Consider the following 19,335-nt stretch of genomic DNA (forward strand, 5'->3'; position numbering starts at 1 on the left):
CGTTACCTGTTAACCAGTTTAAGCTTTATAGTTTACATTTGATTCTCGCACGAATTTATTTTTCAGTTAATTAAATCTGGTATTTACTGCCGGATAAAAACTTCCACATGTGAAGTTTCCCTTGTTCTCGAGTCAAAAATCTTGCATCTTGTAATGACGGCTTTCCCTCGTCCAAAACGACGATCTAACGCCCAAGGCTAGTTACCGGCCGCCATGTTGTAAGGTTATCGCGTCGATCAATGTTGCAAAGGATTATACCATTTTCTACCTCTGAATTTCGACATAACTGCTCTCTCCTCCGCAGAGGTTCCGTTCGGATGTTCATTATAGCGAGTTGAGTGCAGGCGCAAACTCTAATCCCGTCGTCGCCCTTCCAGTAGCCTGCGCCTGCACTCGCGTTGCTCAGCAGATTCTCCCCACCCTCAAAAACCTTTGAGCCCTTGCGGAGGAGAGAAGCTAACCGTGTAAATGTCTCTGATAACAAAACGACAACTGAAAATGCAATTTCATATTGGGTGTCTAAACAAACTGAAGTTGTAATTCCCCAAAGCATGAGTTCAGTTTAAGATCAGTTACCTTGTTAACAATCCTGGACCAAGAAATGACGTAGACAGCGCCAGTGACTGATGCGACCAAGTTACTTGTTTAGTACATATAACAACAACAATAGCAACAAAAAACAAACAGTTAACTGAAGGGTTTTATTGCAAACATGTAATATTTAGAGAAGAAAGCAGACAAACGAAACGGTACTAACAAGGAGCCTCACCAACAAGAAAAACGACTTACAAAAACAACAACAACATTACAAATTAAATGCAAGGTTAATTAGACAGATTCTTCGATCATCCTTATCCCTCTTCCTTGTTCAACCATTAAGAACACAGCTGGCCTTGGAAGTACTAGTCCTCCATAACAAAATAACCCTTTCCCCATATCCGCCTGCCAGTCCCATCGCACAGTTCCATTCCATCATAAATTTTTCCCTGTATGTCGAGTTGGAGGCACGGTGATCTCATGGTTGGTGCGCTTGTCCCCGGTTCCAGCGGTCCGGGTTCGAGCCCTGGCCAGGGACACTGTGTTGTGTTCTTGGGCAAGACACTTAACACTCACAGTGCCTCTCTCCACCCAGGAGAATAAATGGGTACCAGCGAATTGTTGGGGAAACCTAACAAATTGCGGGGGAGTCTGTACACGATCTAGTTCATCTATACATGGAGCAACAGCAATAAAACAATAAAACAAGTCACTAAATGTACTTGCCAGTTCCTAGCCAAGGGTACAGAAAGTGATACTCAAAGGACTTGGTAATGTGTCTTGAGCTGCTCAGTATGACCTTGGAATTCATATGAAGGAGAAAATTATAACAAACAAACAAACAAATAAACAAGCGAAACGTAATATTCCTTACCAATTTTTCCGTGTATCAGGCACAGAAAAGACCAGTGGTGGATCCTCACATGCTCTAGAAATGGGTTTGGCTAGGGGGAAGGGGGAGGCAGGAAGTTGTTGTGGATGAAGGAAAATGGGTCTTTTACCACTGCTTGACCTCAATAACAATTCGGAGGTGGTGTCATGGAAAAAAAATAATAAATAAAAAAAAAAATTAGAAAAATAAAAAAAAAAACTAGAAAACAAAAAGGAAAACAAAAAAACAAACAAACAAACAAATAAACAAACAAAAAAACAAGGAAACAAACTAAAACAAACAAACAAATTAGAACAACAACAACAACAAAAAAACACCTATATGTTTCTCGAGCTGACAGAGGATCCTGGTCACCTAGTGGTGCCAGAACTATTGAGCGTTACAGTAACTTACCTCTATAAGCTCCGGTTTTTACAGAAGTACAAAAGGGTACAGTGGTCCAAACCAAATGCATGTTAATCCATCGGCAGCGTGATCGTTGACCCACTCCACGAGTTGCTCAACAAGCTCTGTAAAGTTCATTACTTTAACCTACGTAGCTACTTTTAGATATCATTGCGTTGGATTTCCATCCAGGGTATCTATCTTTAAAAACTGTGGTGAATACCTAGCCCAAACCTTCATAATATGATTTTCAAAACCACAGCCCTTGCGTAACAGCTTCCTTTTCTTTCGCTGGGCGACTTGTGGCTCCCCGCAGATCAGCCTATTTATTTTATAGGTTTCAGTAGTACAACTAGCTTGTAAAGACGCTGATAGCAGGTTTTCAGGAACAATTTGCGCAGCAGGTTTGCTTATAAACCTGACCTCAGGCAATGAGGTCTACCTTGGAAGATCATGTTGTAAATAAGTTTTGTTACTCACTATCTGGTTCTCGGCTTACAACCTGGAAGTCCCTTTAGACAAGCTACATCGCCATGCTTTGTGATTACGACGAGTGTAGCAATGCCTAGAGCAATAATTACCAGCAAAATCACCAACGTTTTGACAAAGAACACCGCCATGTTAATCTTATGGGAAATGCGTGACTTATTTGTGACATATTTTTTGATTGATGGATCGCGTGACAAGTTTATTACTTGCGTGATGTTGAGTAATTTGATGATTTAAAATGTAAGGCCATGCAGCTTTTAAGATTTTGTCTGCGTAGTTTTGGTTTTCTCCGCATATAGTTGATGATCATGCTTTTGTCGACTTTATTTCACGTTCAGCAGTTGCGAGGGTCTTGTTTTTATTTACTTTCCTTTTTTATGGAGGCTGACAAGGGCATTCAAGGTCAATTTTTTCGTTCCCAGTTTTCGTCGTTTTAATCCAACATGGCGGTTGTTGCAGCTGCATAACCGGGTTTTTTTTTTTTCGCTGACCGATTCCAAGGGACTCAAGGTGAGGACCTGATGGAACGAATATTATCACTATGAAGAATATCAAACGGGTTGACTTGTATCCAGGATTTCCTGTCCTGCGTGAAAGGTTTCAACAGATAAAATTGCCAACCCGTTTGTCCCTGTTTCCTTGCTGTTTCCTTACGTGACCAAGCACTTTTAACACGTATTTGTTACACCTGTTTTCGAAATGTTTTTTTAGGTGTTCAGTGAGAAAGGAATAAGTGAGCAATGCGTCCTAGTTTTCTCTTATTTGGGAGCTATTTTGAGAGTTTGCAAATTATGGCATTCGAGGTTATGTTATGCCTTATCATGTTCCAGGGTTTTCGTATCAGATAGCGACAGTATGTCAACTTCCTAATTTTCGCTGAGTCATCTAGTGCTCAAGGTTATTCAAGGTCAAGAAATCCACAGTCTTATGCCGAACTTCCTTCTTCGTTTCATTAGAACCATCTAGCTCTGCACAGCATGTTGCTCTGACTAGTTAACAATAATTATCACGTAACTTGGCATATCCTATTCCTAGATCAGAAATTGAAAGTAAATTTTGCCTCTCGAAGGATCGATCATGTTTTTGACGTTGGCTGTTTCTTCGCTGGTGGCCGTTGTTGTGTTGTTGACAATAGCAGTGCTTTCAAAGTATCAAGCTTTTGCTGTTGTGAGGAAGATTCCTGGTCCAAGACCCAACATTTTATTTGGCAATGCTATGCAGTTGCCGAGTACTCCTGACGGTAAGTGAAAGACTTTTATCGAGTGCAGCTGCATTGCCAAATCAGTTCATATAGGCAAATCTTTGCAGACGTCATTGTTTACATTTTTCCCAGATTTTTCCTCATTAACATACGACTTTGCGCATAGAAGGCATCATGCTAGACACGATTTTACTAGAAAAACTTAAAGAGCTTGTGAAACTTAGTAAGTGGTAAAATTTTTGGCTCTTTGGGTGTATTATATTCGAGGAGAAATTGGCTTTCAAAAACATCAAAATTTCTGTGTGGCAAAAGCGCTAATGAGCTCATACAGTCTAAAATTTTGAGCTTTTAAACCCGCTAGTCGCACAAAAAAGTATTCAATACATCGCGCTCAAATTCCTTGGGACAGTTAATCGTGTTGTGCCCTTTCAATATTCAGTGTTAATCTCTTTGTAGCTCCATCAGAAACTGTATCGCTTATGGTAATGTGGCAAATATTATAAACAAAGATTCTCCTATACGCAAATTGAACGGGCACATGAATGTTGTAGGCCAAATAATTTCACACTTAGGGTGCAATCCTTTGGGTTGATCTGGATCAGGATCAGTGATCCAAGATCACTAAGATCATTGTGCATCAAATGAACCGGATGAATCTGTGACCAGAGTGGATGCGTCAATTCCTTGGCTGAATGACTACCATGATCTGCCTCATCTTACTGTAGATCACTAATCCTGATCCTGGACACCCCAAAGGAATGCACCCTTATTCTGTGACTGAGAAAATTGCTCCACTGTGAGTAGCTGAGAGCAGGCCAATTTATCATTAACTTTTAGCTTGCACTGCAGTGCAAATTGATTTGCCCATACATATTTCCTCAGTCAAATAACAAACAAGGGATCATATGAAAGCTCGAGTAATTAAGAATTTACACTACTAATTTGACATTTGAAAATTCTTTCAAATTGTACTCACCTAAAGGCTTGTGCACTTTTGAGAGGATTCTCAAATATCTCTCGTCACAGTGTAAATCCTTGATTCAGCACTTGCATTCACATGATTACCCATATACTACTCAGTTTTTGATCTTGTTGATAAATTATGTTTGAACCAGCTGAAGGTAACTTCCTAACTGCCAAATGAATCAAAATAAGCGTGGTAGGTAAGAAATACTGTAGCGTTACTTTACTATAGATAAAACAAATTAAAAAAAAAAAAAATGTTACTTCATAATAGATGCACAAAACTTAAGAAACCAAAGAAGGAAAAGCAGCAACTATTTGATAAATACTAGGCAATAATTCAAATCTGTGCTCCTAACCCAGGGCAATTACATGTACATCGTAAAAATGAGTAATGAAAAAAAAAGAGAAAACTCAGGTCTCATGGTGTGGTCAAAAGTAGATGAGTCTGCCATATTGACTTTCATTTTAATTTTTAATTTCTTGCAGAAGATCAGGTAAACTAGCCAAAACATTGATTTAAAGTCATTTCTAACCTCAGAAGAGTCCCAAGAAAGAGAAAATCAACATTTAAAAATATAAACCCATTCTCCTATGTTATTCCAGTATATAAGGGTTGATATAGTGCATATTTATTTATTTATTTATTTGTTCTTTTAAAGTTACAGTCATGTAGTGGACTTTTTTGATGCATTCAATTGTCTCTTATCTTTCAGGACTCCTAAAACAAATCTTGCAATGGGCACAGCAGTATTATGGCGGAATTTATTGTCTGTGGGTTGGTCCATTCTATCCTTTTGTGCTTATGTATAAACCTGAATTGATAGAGGTTAGTACCGCTGCGACAATCAGCCCTTTAAATGATTTGATTTTAGAACTATAAAATATTTGTTTTTGATAACATAATAGTTTCTACTTAATATAATTATCATAATTATAATCACATTTTGTTATGCATCACTGTTTGAATTTTATACATTAGCTGCCTCTTTTTTGTGGCTTGATTTCAGGATATCTCTGTATCAAAGTTTCTAATTAGCCAGTGGTGATGTCATCTTCTTTAATTGAAAGAGAAAATTTATACATTCATGTCTACTGATTTAAATTACCAGTACAAGATGCAGAATACAAAATTGAAATTTAACTTTTATGGTCTCAGATATTTAGAAATTATAGGCCTTGAGCACTAACTGACCCATGGTAATGTGTAAGCTGAGTGTTATTTTTGATTGGTTGTGATTCTTCAAGGGCTTAAAAGGAGCTGATGTTCTGTTAGTTATGATAGCCCTCCTCCTTCCCCTCCCCCGTAGAATTTTATGCAACTACTCAAAATGGAACCCCTGCCTCCCCCCCCCCCCCCGCCCCCACTGCCCAGTCTTTTCTGGGTTTTCTTATTTGATGGATATTTAATTACAATGGAACCCCGTTAATACGGACACCAAAGGGACATGATAAAGTGTCCGCATTATCCCGGTGTATGTAATAAGCAGGCTATTAACCTAAGAGAAAATGTATGAGATTTATAGTTGTTGGGACAAAGAAAACTGTCCGTTATAAGCGGGTGTTCATATTAAGCGGGTTTCCTTAGAGCAGGGTTTTACTGTATTTATTTAATTGGTGAATGAAATGTTTTTAACATTTGTTTGTTTCTTCTCTTTCTTCAGATTCTTTTGAATAGCTCAAAACATATAACCAAGTCTGCAGATTATGATTTTGTACATCCCTGGCTAGGAACTGGTGAGTCTAAACTATTTTAATTTATTGTTTTCTTTTTCCTTTTTTTTTTTTTTTTCGAATTTATGGCAGACTCAGGTCAAATACTAACTACAGTATACTGCTTTCTCTACATTGTCTAGCTCCTTTAAGCATCTTAACCAAATTCGTTTAAAAATGAAGTTCATAATTATTGGATTTTTTATTAACATGTACATGATTGTATATAATATATACTGTAAATTTACTACCAATATGTTGTCTTATCACTTTTTATTGTACCCCTATATTTTTTTCATCATTTTAATGTACCAGTATATTTATTTGATAGTTCAATTTTGGTAATGTGTGGAAAGTTATTGTTCCTGAAAAGCCCCAAAGGGGAGGCGTGACAAAACTTGTGTACATGTTTATATTGTACCCGTCCTGTAAACATGTATGTAAATACCACTGCAAGGAATTGAGATCACAGGGAGCTGAGGATGTTGGAATGACTGATAGTTGACCTCCCTTGTGCTTTTCTCATAATTTATGCTGTCACTGACCATTTTTGAAATTTTTACTATTAACCACATTTAATAATTTTCAAAGATATTTACATTACCCTTAAGCTTGCTTTAAAGATATTCACTAAGGCCCATTCCAAATGCCGCTCCATTCATGCGCCGAACCTAACTGATGAGTTAAGTACAACTGAAGAGCAGCATTTGAATCAGTTTGGTTCGGCAGGTTAGGTTTGGTGCGGCAAACAACATTAAATTTGGCAGGGTCTGTCGCACTATGTGACATTGGTCTGTCGCACTATGTGACATTCGTCTGTCGCGCTATGTGACGTTGGAGCGGCAGCTGATTCATACAGCATTCTCCCCATGTGTTGAACCTAATGCATAAATTGCTGCAATTTATTTTTCATAAAACAGGACTCGTGATTGGCTCAAAATTGAATGGCGTGATCAAGTCATGCATGAAATTCAAAGTTGTCGCCAAAAATAAAGACAACAAAATACCAGTATGCCTTTGATTTATGAGAAATGGGACTGAATACTGAATAAGTGAGTTTCTTTAGCACAAATTCATTTTTTTGCTTATTAGATTTCCCTTTAACAAGTCAATTTAACCAGGAGAAAACACTGAACCTTAAGTTTGAATTTGCTTCCCTAAATATTGCTATAACAGCACATAACAGCGAAATGTTAGTCACAGCTTTTCTGTTTGGACAGAGTTTGTGAATTCAGAGCACATATTTTCTCGTCAAATATTGTTACCACCGGCTTCCCGAATTAAGCTCGACGCAAGTATGCCATCTGAACCAGCCGTCGCTCCAAAGGTGCTCTAAAGTCGAACTTAATCAAGTTTGTTTTGGCACATGAGTGGAGCTGGCATTTGGACCAGGCCTAACAAAATTTTAATTGTTCTTGTTTTTTTCTTCTTATTGTTTCTTTGTTTTTGTTTTTTTTTTTTATCAATTCTGGCTTCCTCCATAAAAAAAAAAGGATTATTGACCAGGTAGGTTCCCACATAATTATGTTCTTTCTATTACCTTATTGCACATGCACAGACTTGTTTCAGGTTTGACTATGGTTTTGGTGATGCAATACCTCCTAATATAAGTATCTTGAAATCAGACTATGCAAATTTCACAAGGACAGTAAGTACTTTTAAATATGTAAATGTACTGAAATAGAGCTGGCCAATTACCCAAAATTTTGTGATAATCATAAAGCCACGTGCAATGCATACCGGTTACTAACCTGACTGTCACGTGAATTGTAATAGTTGTATTACGGTATATTGATTTTATATTTTGAGCCAAAGGCTGTGCGTTTATCAGCTGATACAGACCAAAGGTAGAATCAACCTTCACCTCATAGAAATCGATATACATGTAGCAAATAATCTCTAGTTTAGTTGTTCTAATCATAGAATCCTATTATCTATTAACTAAAATTTCTTTGAACAATGTCTAGTTATTTCTCTACATGTTAAAGGAGCTCAGTCATAGTGTTTGAGTTATTTTGGCCATGTATAAAATTACCTTTAAATTGAAGGAAAGCTAAAAATTAGTATCTAATGTACTTAGATAGAAAAACACCATAGAGATAATAATAAACACATAAAGGAACAAGGATGGTTAAGGATGCAGAAGATTAACATGGATTACAAATGATGAAACTGAAAAATTTAGGCTTAACTTTTCAAGATTCCCAAACCGTCACACGTAGCTCCTTTTTGCTTGGTACATGTAGTTAGTGTATTAAATTTCACACTTCAAGCAAAATCATCATCTTAATTACCAACAAAATGCATTACTTATACACTAATACTGCAAGAGAAAGGACTGTAGAGGCCCTTGTTTATGTGTTCTTTTAATTTTCCTTCTGTCTTTCTTTTCTTCTTTTTTTTTCTTAAACACGCAAAATTTCCCGTTTCAGTGATGGTGCAAAGTGGAAGACACGAAGAAGATTGATCACACCAACTTTTCACTTCACAATTTTAAATAGCTTTATACAAGTGTTTGAAGAACAAGCAGCAATTCTGGTTTCACACCTAGAGGTAACATTCGCCTTGATTTCTTTGAATGTTTGTTTGTTTCTCTTTATCTTTGGCAAATAGATGTAAATTATGACAGTCCATGAATGACCGTTCTGTGGCAAAAAAATTAGAACTATTTGGTTGTGTGCAGTAGCTGCCTGACTGTAAATGTGACATTCCATAGATCTACAGATGTGACTGTGTATTTATATGACTATGACATTCTGGGTATGTGAAGTCCTATGACATTCTATCTATATGACCTTTTTGTTAACAGAGGAATGTCAAGAAGGGTGTCTTCAACATCATGCCGTACATTACACATTGTGCCTTGGACATTATTTGCAGTAAGTAAAACATAGATGTTACGTGATTGGGTTCAAAGTACATGGTCAGCTGTAATATATCAAACACGGACGACCGTGTTTGACCACGTGTGTTAACATTGCTATGGGCTTCATTCAAATCCCCCGGGGGGTACTCCCTTTTTTGGGCTATACGGGGACGTGCCGCTGGACAGGGTTGGGTTTTTTGGCCTTGCTGTCCTGAACAGGGTATACCATTTTACTCGGCTCTGTCCTAAACAGGGTGTGAACCTGTCCTTAACAGGGTATGGTATTACGAGCCGAGAGACGCTAACCGACCATTACAAGGTCATCATCAGTCAACATCAGATCATTTTCTGGACAAGAATGCTATTGTTGTCGGTTAAATTTTTTTTCCACTTATCAGTATTGTAACTAGCGCCCATTGACACAATAGATCGTACCAGTAGATCTGGTTTCTTTGTGTTTCTTTGTCCTACACAGGGTAGGATTTTAGAGTATTTTTGTCCTAAACAGGGCCAGGATTTCAAACCCTCGGCGGCACCCCTATACCCAAACATGGGTCAGGTACCCCTTCCCGCCCCCGGGATCCAAACTTCGTCAATCAGTCATTACCGACCTATAAAATGACTTTGCCTTGTTTGCAACAGTAACGTCCATGGACTCGTCACCAAACGCGCAGGGTGATTCCAGCTCTCCATATGTCACTGCTGTTCAAAGGTAACTGAAAGACATTGTTAGTTTTGCGTGCCCAATTAGCGAGCGCTTACATGTATCGTGCTAGGTGTATTTGCCACGTAAATAGAGTTACTTACCTACCTACTTACTTACTTATTGAAAACCACGCGCTGTATATACCCGTGCTATTTGGCGAAGTTGCTTTTAACTCATCTTCACAAGTTCTGGACATCTCCGTGATGGTTTTTGTTTCAAATGGCCAGTCGGAATGCATCTACTACCGCTATACCGACAGCATGTAAAGCTGTCAAACGCGACATTCGCGTTCTAAAAATTAATATCACTACCTCTCACAGTTCATACCAGTTGATTTGCTAGATTATACGAAGCCGTCAGAAACTCGGTTGTCAGTTGGCAATGAATGTTGGCAATATTAAGGCAGAGATATTGGAGTCCAGATTAATGTCAAGTAGTAAAATAATGATCACTAAAATGTCTTAGTTAGACATTTAAGTGTCGCCCACTCCCCGCGGGGAACTTCCATATAGAAAGGACGGTGGTGTTCGTCGGAAATTTTGAAAAGAAGCCCAAAGAATACCAAGATTCTGTTTTGTAGGCGTGGCTTAGAATTTTTTTTCACCCCTAAGAAGTACCAATTCTAAAACAAAACATCTCCTGTCATATTTTTTGGCTCTTTAAAAGTCACTGCAAAAGCTCTCGCTGTGGACCTTTTGAGGCTGAACACCCTGAGAGGTACCAAGGTATCGCTTTTTCACCCCTGAAATGTCCGACGAGCGCCCCCGTCCTTTTTATGTGGGAGCTGGTTCCCCCCTCCCCCCCCCCCTCCCCCCTTCCCGGGCCTCCTCTTCTAGTGTTACAGAGCGTTTATTTATGCCTTCTCACCAATGTATGCATGCATGGTTTGATGTTTGTTTGTTGGACTGAAGAAATTTTGTCTGTTGGTTTGCTTGTTTGTTTGTTTGTATGTTTGGTAAAGGCGTCAATCAAGATTGGACCTTTTGCGTGTTTTATTTGTATTCTTGTAATTGTTGCTTGTTGTACTTGTATTGTTATTCTTGTAACTGTCATTTAGAGTAGCAAGAGACTAAAAGTGTCCACAGTCTACTTGTTGGTCCATCCATCCACTCAGGAAGTTTTATTTTAATTAGTTATTTTTTGTTAAAGTGTTGTAAGTTAGGGTTATTGATCTTTTTTCTAGAATGAGCGAGTTGGTGCAGGTGCGTCAGCGTTCACCATGGCTGTGTTACGATATCGTGTACAATTTGACGCCCTCAGGAAGAGAGCACAATCGATGTCTTAAGATCCTCCACGGCTTTACAAACAAGGTACATGTAGCCATGTACAATGTAACCATGGCAAACAGAAAACAACTTTTCGGAACCAACAACTACCAGGACTTTCGTAAAAGGGGCCCCGCGTCGTTCGAGTTGCGTTGCTATTGTTTGTTGTAGACTGTTGATAGCCTCTCTATTTACGCACACCCGCTACGCAGTCAAGTCTTCCGTTTTGCGCTTGCGTCCAGTTCTCTCGCGATTCTATCCGCGCGTTTAACGATCGAATAATAATAATAATAATAATAATAATAATAATAATAATAATAACGACAAAATAAAGGGCTGTGAACAGTCTAGTTTGTTGTTACTGTTGTGTATTCGTGAAGTAAATTGTTTCGTCGAAGAAGTTTTCGAGTGTTTCCAAACTCGATTCTGGATTCTCCAGAGCGTCGAGGATCGAGAGCAGGGACTGTCGACTTACGCTTGATTGGTACTCTAGGTAATCGACGAAAGAATCGCTAGTAGAGCAGCCAAGAGGAGGCAGTCACAAGCTGAGGAGAAAGAGCAGGAAAATGCAGACGAATGTGGATTTAAACGCAAAAAGCGTTTGGCTTTCCTTGATTTGTTACTGGAAGCCTATGACAAAGGAGAAATATCTCGAGAAGGCGTCAGAGAAGAAGTGGACACGTTTATGTTCGAGGTGGGTGTTCTTATACGTTTTTATGGTTTGTTATTTCATTGGTGTTGATATGATAAATAGAACATTACATAGCCGCTTGGAGATACGAAATTTCTCTCCTCGTGTTGAAAAATATTTCACTCGTTCGCTGCGTTCACTCGAATAGAAATTTTGTATTTCTGCGCGGCCTTGTAATATTCCCTATTTATCCAATCCTCAATGAACTCGTGAAACTTTTCCAAGGCTATTGCAAGATATACTTGCAGATGTTGATTCGTTCATTAGCTTCTTTGATTCCATTCTTAGGGTCACGACACAACAGCCGCTGGGATCACGTGGGCTCTATATCTGCTTGCCCGACATCCCATAATACAACAACAGGTTCAAGAGGAAGTGGACACTTTTTTCGGTAAATGTTGTGATGTTTATGCAAATCGAAGATAACACGGCATGTTTCGAACAATTTCACGCTGCAGTGTCTCGACGATCTACAGATTGAAGTAATTCCCAGTTCGAGAGGCCTGGGAGTAAATGCCTAGTAATCGATCTATCCTTTCTAGCTAATATTCGACTCACTCCACGGTGGTTGCCTCGATAGCTCAGTGGTTACAGTACCTTCTATGAGATCATGGTGTCATGGGTTCGAGTCGCGCTCGGGCATCTGATTTTTCTCTGCGTTTGTGCTGTTTAATATAGATAGGGATACCAGAGTTTACCTCCCTGATGATGAGCAAGCCGTTTATGTAAATCATTTTAATGTCTTGTCTAAGGGAAAACGTGGTGAACATTATTAGCACTAACACGGCACAACATTTTAAGCAAACTATAAAGTGGTTGTTTTACTTATCAATCTTATAGAACAGCGTCCAGACACGCTAACAGTGGAGGATTTAAAGGAATTACGTTACCTGGAATGTGTAATCAAGGTACCTGTATCATTGTCACCACTTTACTCAAGCATACTTAAACTTTAGAGGCCACTAATGATTTTTGATATTCCTTTTTCTGCCTATCAAAACGGGCCCCCAGGGAAAAGGCTTAATTTGAGTGAGTTTGATTTCTGCAAATGTTTTGAAGTCGTTTTTGACAGACAGTGCATCACTAGGGCTCCCTCGTTAGCTCCCTCGGTGTACGGAGAAAAGTGTTTTTGTTTTTTTGTTTTTTTGTTTTCTTTTTTAAGGCTTAGACCAGAAATTTGAGCAGAGTTACACTGTGGTGTGTATAGACCTCTTAGTCTGGAATAGCACTTCTTTTTTGACGATAAAACATTGGTCACAATGCACTGTGAGCAAATTTGAATGAGGCAAGGGTCATTTTTCCTCTGCAATAAAACAGACCAAGAACATTTTTTCGACCTAGAATAGCTCCCTCGTTGCCTCCGCGCCAATTGAATTCCTGTTTGAGGGGCGAAGGAAGTGACAACTCGTTGTCTGCTGTTTGCTAAACAAATCAATTGACCGACTTGAAAACCTTGATATCCCAGTTTTGTGGCTGTATAAACTTGTGTTAATACACTAACTGTATCTTTACAGGAAGCACAGCGCTTATTTCCATCTGTACCCCTAATTGCAAGAACGACTTCTGAAGACTGCCAATTGGGTATGTTATTGTTGCCGATTTTATTCATTTATTTATTGTATTATTTTATTCATTTATCTCTTCGTTGGTTGATTCGTGTTGCACTTTATGCTTTAACCACGAGTAGAGCTTCCAGTAACTCTTAATATACATGTAATAAGTCAAATTATTTCGCATTTTGATTGGTTCTTGATTACAAATGTATGAGTCTGCATAGATGACGTCAGAAACATTCTTCTATGTTTCATCATTATATCAAACAAGTAGAATCTGTGTTGAGGTGCGAATGTTCACTAAAATAGATCACAGAAGAAGTCCAAGTGTGGTAAGAACATGAGTGACACACTCGGGTGTCGCCTCGTGTGCAATGTTTACGTTCTTGCCACAGTTTGGCATCATCTGTGATCTATTACTAAACAGACGCACGGCAACATGGAATCTATTTGACGCTAGGTTTTCTTGTCTGATGATTGGTGGGATGTGCAGGTGGATGCAGGATGTAAATTTATTGTCAAGGAAGGAAACTAAGTTAAAGTAAACACACAGTCCCTTCTGGAAATTAAGGCGAAGGAAGTTGAACTACATCAGATTTATCTGTTACACCTTTCTGGAACATCTACGCGAGGCCAGCAGTTATAATATCCTAAGCACCTTTCCCATTGGGGGGGGGGGGGGGGGGGGCGCTGGCCCCATGGATAGTGCGCTTGACTCCGGACTGGGCGGCCCCGGTTCGAGCCCTGGCCGGGGACATTGTGTTGTGTTCCTGGGCAAATCACTTTACTCTCACAGTGCCTCTCTCCACCCAGGTGTATGAATGGGGTACCGGCGAATTCAATGCTGGGTGTAGCCCTGCGACGAACTAGCATCCCATCCAGGGGGGAGTGGAAATACTCTTAGTTGCTCCATGCTACAGAAACCAAATATAAGCACCGACCTCATGGGCCACTTGGCTCGTATCAGCAGACCTCTAATACCTTTTTACCTACTTTGCCCATTTGATGAAATACACAATTTCCAGTTTCACGCTCTGGGGCGCATACACAGACTTTACGGTAGTTAGACTCGAATTTACTGGCTTGATGTAAAAAGGGTGAAAAGCAGCACCCTTTAACTCACATGTTAAATTTTCATCTTGCAGAAGGCTACCTAGCCCCAAAAGGTACTACTCTTGCGATTTTGACTGTAGGCCTTCACAGAAACCCAGACGTGTGGCCAGCACCGCTTGAGTTCAACCCTGATCGTTTTCTACCAGAGAACAGTCAAGGTCGCCATCCATTTGCCTATGTTCCTTTCTCGGCAGGACCTAGGAACTGCATAGGTAGGTTGGTGTGTTAACAGTGTAGTCTGTACGCTGTTCACACTCTAAGAACGTTCGCACCCAAAATGTTCCCACGAATATAATGTTTTAGAACTCACTACGAAGTAAGGCAAAGATCAACTTTAGCCAAAAAGCTAAGAAAAATGGGGGTCACCGAGCATTCAAGAGGTTAAATTGTAGGCGAAGGTAGCGTACCCAATGCCAAACCCTATACTTGCTTATATTTCTTCCTTCGCGTGTGCTCTTGATGTCTGACGTGGCGAAATGAAATTCATGCGCAGAAAGAATGCGTAGGAACAATGGACGCGCACGTCCATAATACTACATTTTCCGGGTGTTTATTTATTTATTTATTTATTCATTTATTCATTTTTTATTTTTTTGTTTTGTTTTCCTAACGTCAAGTCATCCAATGTGTTTATCTGTCTGGTGTCTGTCTATCTACCTCTCGCTTCCTTCTCGTCCGTTAGACGTTTTCATGTCTGTCTGTCTGTTTGTCTGAGATCTGACTTCTTCGAGAGAATCTTTCTACACCTTTGTTCAGGGTAGGGTCTGAGTCTTCAACAAGTAGTATAGCTGGTTTGAAGTGCGGGAAGTGACATATCGATCATGAAAAATAGAAAGACTGAGCTGAGAATTCTGAAAAAAGAAAAGTAATCTGCTTCCATGTTTGACAACTGTTCTTCCTTTTGGATGTTTGTTTCTTTGCTTCTTCGTTTCGTCTTAGTTGTTGCTGAAGTGTTTTGTGTTACTACGGTTATCAGTTGATTAAGGCGCGACGGAAGTTTGTTGACCAGGTTTTAACTCAAAGGTGCTGTTGTCACGGGCGACTGGCTCCGATTCCAGAGGCAACTTGTCGGCCTTTCACGTCATAAGCAGCAAAGCGCGCGAAATTGTAGGCGACGATATTGTTACCATTGGAAACGAGGAAAGTTGCTCGTGGCAACACCGTAATTTTTAGGGCAAAACTGCGTCACCAAAGCTCCGTGTAGCCTTACTCGACTGATAATCGTGATAAGTTGTTCCCGTCTTTTCACTTGTTCTTCTAGGTCAGCGGTTTGCATTTCTTGAAGAGAAACTTGTCTTAGCTCACGTCTTACGCAATTTTAGCATCGAGTCCACGCACACCTTTGATGATATTCGCCCATGCGCAGAACTGATCACGAGACCAAGAGATGGAATTTACGTTTCTTTGGCCAAACGGCAGTAGAAGTAGTGATGATACGGAATAATGGAGATAAATAGAAATGCCTGAACAACGGAGCAGATGGCCACCATGGAAAGCTAGGCTCATTAATTTTGTTCATAGTGAACAGATGTAATACTTAGTTCACGATACGTGATTCAATTCTTGATTTACAACGTTACTTTCAAATTGAAAATTTCTTCAATAAAAGAAAGGATTAGTCAATCAAATTTAGACAAGTATGCTTACGAACAAGACAAAAACAAGATTGTAGATTTACAAAGTAGCCATTTTTAATTTATCAAATGTACACTAGTGGTTCCGTGTAGGTCAGTCTTAACATAATTTAGGTTCAATGTAATTTTATTTAGAGAAAGTGTAAAATTTCATCTTTAAACCCCATTCAAAAAATAAAATAATGATAAATAAAAATAGAAAAATAAATTTAAAAAGTGTGGTCTCTTCGTATTAAAATTGAAGCCTTAACGAAAATCACACAAGAGCTATTAGGTATTGTCGTCTCAGTTGAAAAGGAATTATAACATAACTAAAGCAAAGCGCGCGCTCTGATTGGTTAATTTAGCGTCTACTATTTGCCCATGGGTGTACAATGCTGACGTGTGTGCCAATGTTTACAAAGCAAATCTTTTGACAGACATTGTTTCCAAAGTAATGGCCGACGTCCTTCCCCCAGAAATGCGAAACTGTCTTCACAGTTGTGTGAAGATGGGACTTTATCGAGTTACTGGTGTGCAGTCGGTTGTCATGAATGAATTTTCGCGCGCTTGTTTTCTCTTGTCATGTAAGACTACACGAACATTTTTTTGTGATGTAGCTCAATAAAAAGACTTCTGTTGTTCCAATGTCTCAATGTTATGTTATAAAACAAATGGTAAACGCCATAGCGTGCACTATTGAGTTATGGATGCACTTGGGAGGTTTGCTAAGCACTCAAGAAGCTAGAGTCGCACGAGGCTATCGCCTCGTGCGACTCTTACGCTTCTTTCGTGATTAGCAACCTCCCGCGTACATCCATAACACAATAGTACACGCTATGGCGTTTACCATTTGTTAAATAGAAAACTGTTATCTCGGACAATAATTAGGTGTGATTCTTATGGTGGGGTAAGGTGGTATTTTCTACCGTTAAACTCCTTTCTGGTGCCATTTGCAGGCATTACTTGTCAGGCACGGCTGCTCGCTTGTTGTACCAATGTGGACCTCAGCCAGGTCAGTGTAAAACGCAGACTCCAGACTGCGGGTTGGGTGTAGGTGAAATGCAGACCGTGAAGTGAAGTGAAGTGAAGTGAAAGACTTTATTTAATGAGGGTGACCCGTGACAGTAACTTAAGTTACTGATAAACTTGGGGCCCTCAGCTTAAAATAATTAGAATGCTAAAAATATATTATTTACAATATCCATCATTGAGGCTAACCGAAGTCTTGGTCTATGCTGACCATAGTGATATTCAGGTTAGCCTATTAATTATTCAGACAATTCATGCTAACTGGAGTGCAGACTTTCACTCAGATTAACCTAAATAATACTGTTTAAGGTTAACGTTAGTACTCGATAATGCAAAAACAAACAAACAAACAAACCCAAAAAAAAAAACGATATATACTTAAAACGTCTGTAGTATGTATTCAGCATTTTATTCTCAGTCTGCATTTTATCCCGGTCGACTGTGGTGCGCGTTTTACACTGGCCGGCTCGATATGCTTTAATTTCTATGGTTTGCCATTCGTTTCAAAATTGCATTAGAAGCTGTTCCAGTTGGCAAAGCCATAATGGAGTGAGGTGCATGAAACCGCTCTTACTCCAATCATTTCCCATTTATGTAATAAACATTGAAGTTGTCTCACCAGTAATTCAAGAGGCAGTATTCTCTCAGCATTCGCTTGGGCACCTCTGTCCAATGAATCAACTAAACGATGGACAGAATCCATAGCAACTTCAAGACGAACGATCAAGTTTCTAATACCGTTTGCAAGCAGGAGCCTGTTCCAAGCCAAAATTTTTTTTCCAAATCCCACTTCTCTGCAGTGTTCAAATCCCATTCCCACAAGCACAATTCAGGGCAAAGCCCAGTGTTATACAGCTCTCTTTTCTCTTCGCATCCGCAAAACTACGGCATCTAAATACGACCCAACAAGAGCCCAAAAATTTACGAGGATTTGCAAAAATGTTCCGAAGACGATAGGATGCTTTTAGACTACTAAAACGTGCAAGTAGGGACTCTCTGGAACCCTCTGATTTAAATAAGTTCAGAGGCAAAGTGATTGTCTTGCATTTCGTTGTCTGACGTATTTACCATGCATCCCCAGTTAATTAGCCCACGCGCTCATTTCAGGTTCAAGTGCTGGTTTCAAGTTATCTCCTTTGAAGTTGGCTTTGAAATTTTGATGCGAGGCATGGAAACTATGTGATGTTGGCGGCAGAGTTTGTAATATGAAATTGGATGTGCGTGTAGTCTGCTGCTGCCCACTTAGAATAGGATAGGAAAGGATAGGAAAGAATAGGAAAGATAGGAAAGGATAGAATGGGATGGGATGGGATGGGATACTATATTTAAAGTGGCAATATGCTTAGCCATAGGGCTAGTTTACAGATATCCCACTACTAAAATTAACACAACGAACCGACTCTTTTCACTGTTTCTTGAACTGATGTGCCAGACATCATTGTATATTCTCACAATGTTAAATGTGTTACGGGATGCTGATTTCTAACATGAAGGGTTGAGATCGAGTGTCTCCACATTTGATCTCATTTTGAAACCGGGAAATACTGAATGACAAGTACTGCACATGCTGGATAAACATGCTCACACTTGACATTGGACAAGGTGCCTAAAACATTTCCTGACGTTTCCCAAATATTTATTCCATTTCTATTTTTGACATTTTTTCTCATTCCAGTAACCAAATCTCAGTCACAGCCGGCAGGTATATTTTGTAGGTTGCATGTTGAAACCTGAACATCTTGTTTATTTGAGTTAAAGTCGTATAAACCCCAGTATAAGGGCTAACCGCTAGCAATCTAAGCTAATTTAGGCTAACCGAAGTGCTAAGTAGACCCACTCGGACTTAAAAGTCGATTTTTGAACTTGCAAGCTGCAAACTGCAAGCTGCAAGCTGCAAGCTGCAAAGCATACCTGCCCAGTCCCAGCGACCCAAATCCCAGAGCAAAAACAGGCTAATTTAATCCCAGTTCCCATTTTACCCCTTTAGGACCCTTCATCACATGAATATGCCAGCCACTCTGACGAAAGGCACTTTCCGTTCTGGCATATACAACGCAATCTGCGGGACCCGCTTTTTCGCGGATGTCACTCTCTGACGCATATACATGTTTCCTTGTAAGAGGCGTATATTTTGGTATTTATTTCGCATAATCCCCGCGCTTGTGTTTACGCAAATATGTGGCCATTCAAAAAATAGTTAATGCGTATATATACGCGATCTAAATGGTCGTGTATATGGGCTCAAAGCCCGTAACGTATGTGAACATCCTGTCGTAATTTTGAAACGAATGGCCGACCATAAATTTCTACAATGTAA

General features: G+C 39.5%; 1 protein-coding gene across 3 annotated transcripts; it reads left to right on the plus strand.

The window, feature by feature from the left end:
- Nucleotides 1-2,683: 2,683 nt before the first annotated feature.
- On the plus strand, nt 2,684-17,043 carry LOC145496007 (cytochrome P450 4V2-like). Of its 3 annotated transcripts, none has more exons than XM_081475614.1 (15): nt 2,684-2,812; nt 3,338-3,542; nt 5,183-5,295; nt 6,131-6,203; nt 7,673-7,685; nt 8,612-8,732; nt 8,989-9,058; nt 9,688-9,757; nt 10,935-11,061; nt 11,510-11,710; nt 11,996-12,098; nt 12,548-12,615; nt 13,222-13,288; nt 14,406-14,585; nt 15,635-17,043. In XM_081475614.1, the coding sequence occupies exons 2-15, from the start codon at nt 3,380-3,382 to the stop codon at nt 15,793-15,795; spliced, it is 1,530 nt and encodes a 509-aa protein (XP_081331740.1). In that variant the 5' UTR covers nt 2,684-2,812; nt 3,338-3,379; the 3' UTR covers nt 15,796-17,043. The 3 variants fall into 3 exon arrangements, with proteins under 3 accessions (XP_081331740.1, XP_081331741.1, XP_081331739.1); XM_081475615.1 differs by having other exon boundaries at nt 3,372-3,542; XM_081475613.1 differs by lacking the exon at nt 2,684-2,812 and having other exon boundaries at nt 2,836-3,542.
- Nucleotides 17,044-19,335: the final 2,292 nt, after the last annotated feature.

This window comes from Orbicella franksi, chromosome 8 (assembly GCF_964199315.1).
Source record: "Orbicella franksi chromosome 8, jaOrbFran1.1, whole genome shotgun sequence".
In the NCBI taxonomy this organism is placed as follows: domain Eukaryota; kingdom Metazoa; phylum Cnidaria; class Anthozoa; order Scleractinia; family Merulinidae; genus Orbicella; species Orbicella franksi.

Excerpts from the sequence above, each read along its gene's own strand:
- LOC145496007 (XM_081475614.1), top strand. The coding sequence starts at position 3,380 with ATGTTTTTGACGTTGGCTGTTTCTTCGCTGGTGGCCGTTGTTGTGTTG. Across the intron at positions 8,733-8,988 it reads TTCTGGTTTCACACCTAGAG|AGGAATGTCAAGAAGGGTGT; the intron begins GTAACATTCGCC and ends TTTTGTTAACAG. Across the intron at positions 9,758-10,934 it reads TATGTCACTGCTGTTCAAAG|AATGAGCGAGTTGGTGCAGG; the intron begins GTAACTGAAAGA and ends TCTTTTTTCTAG.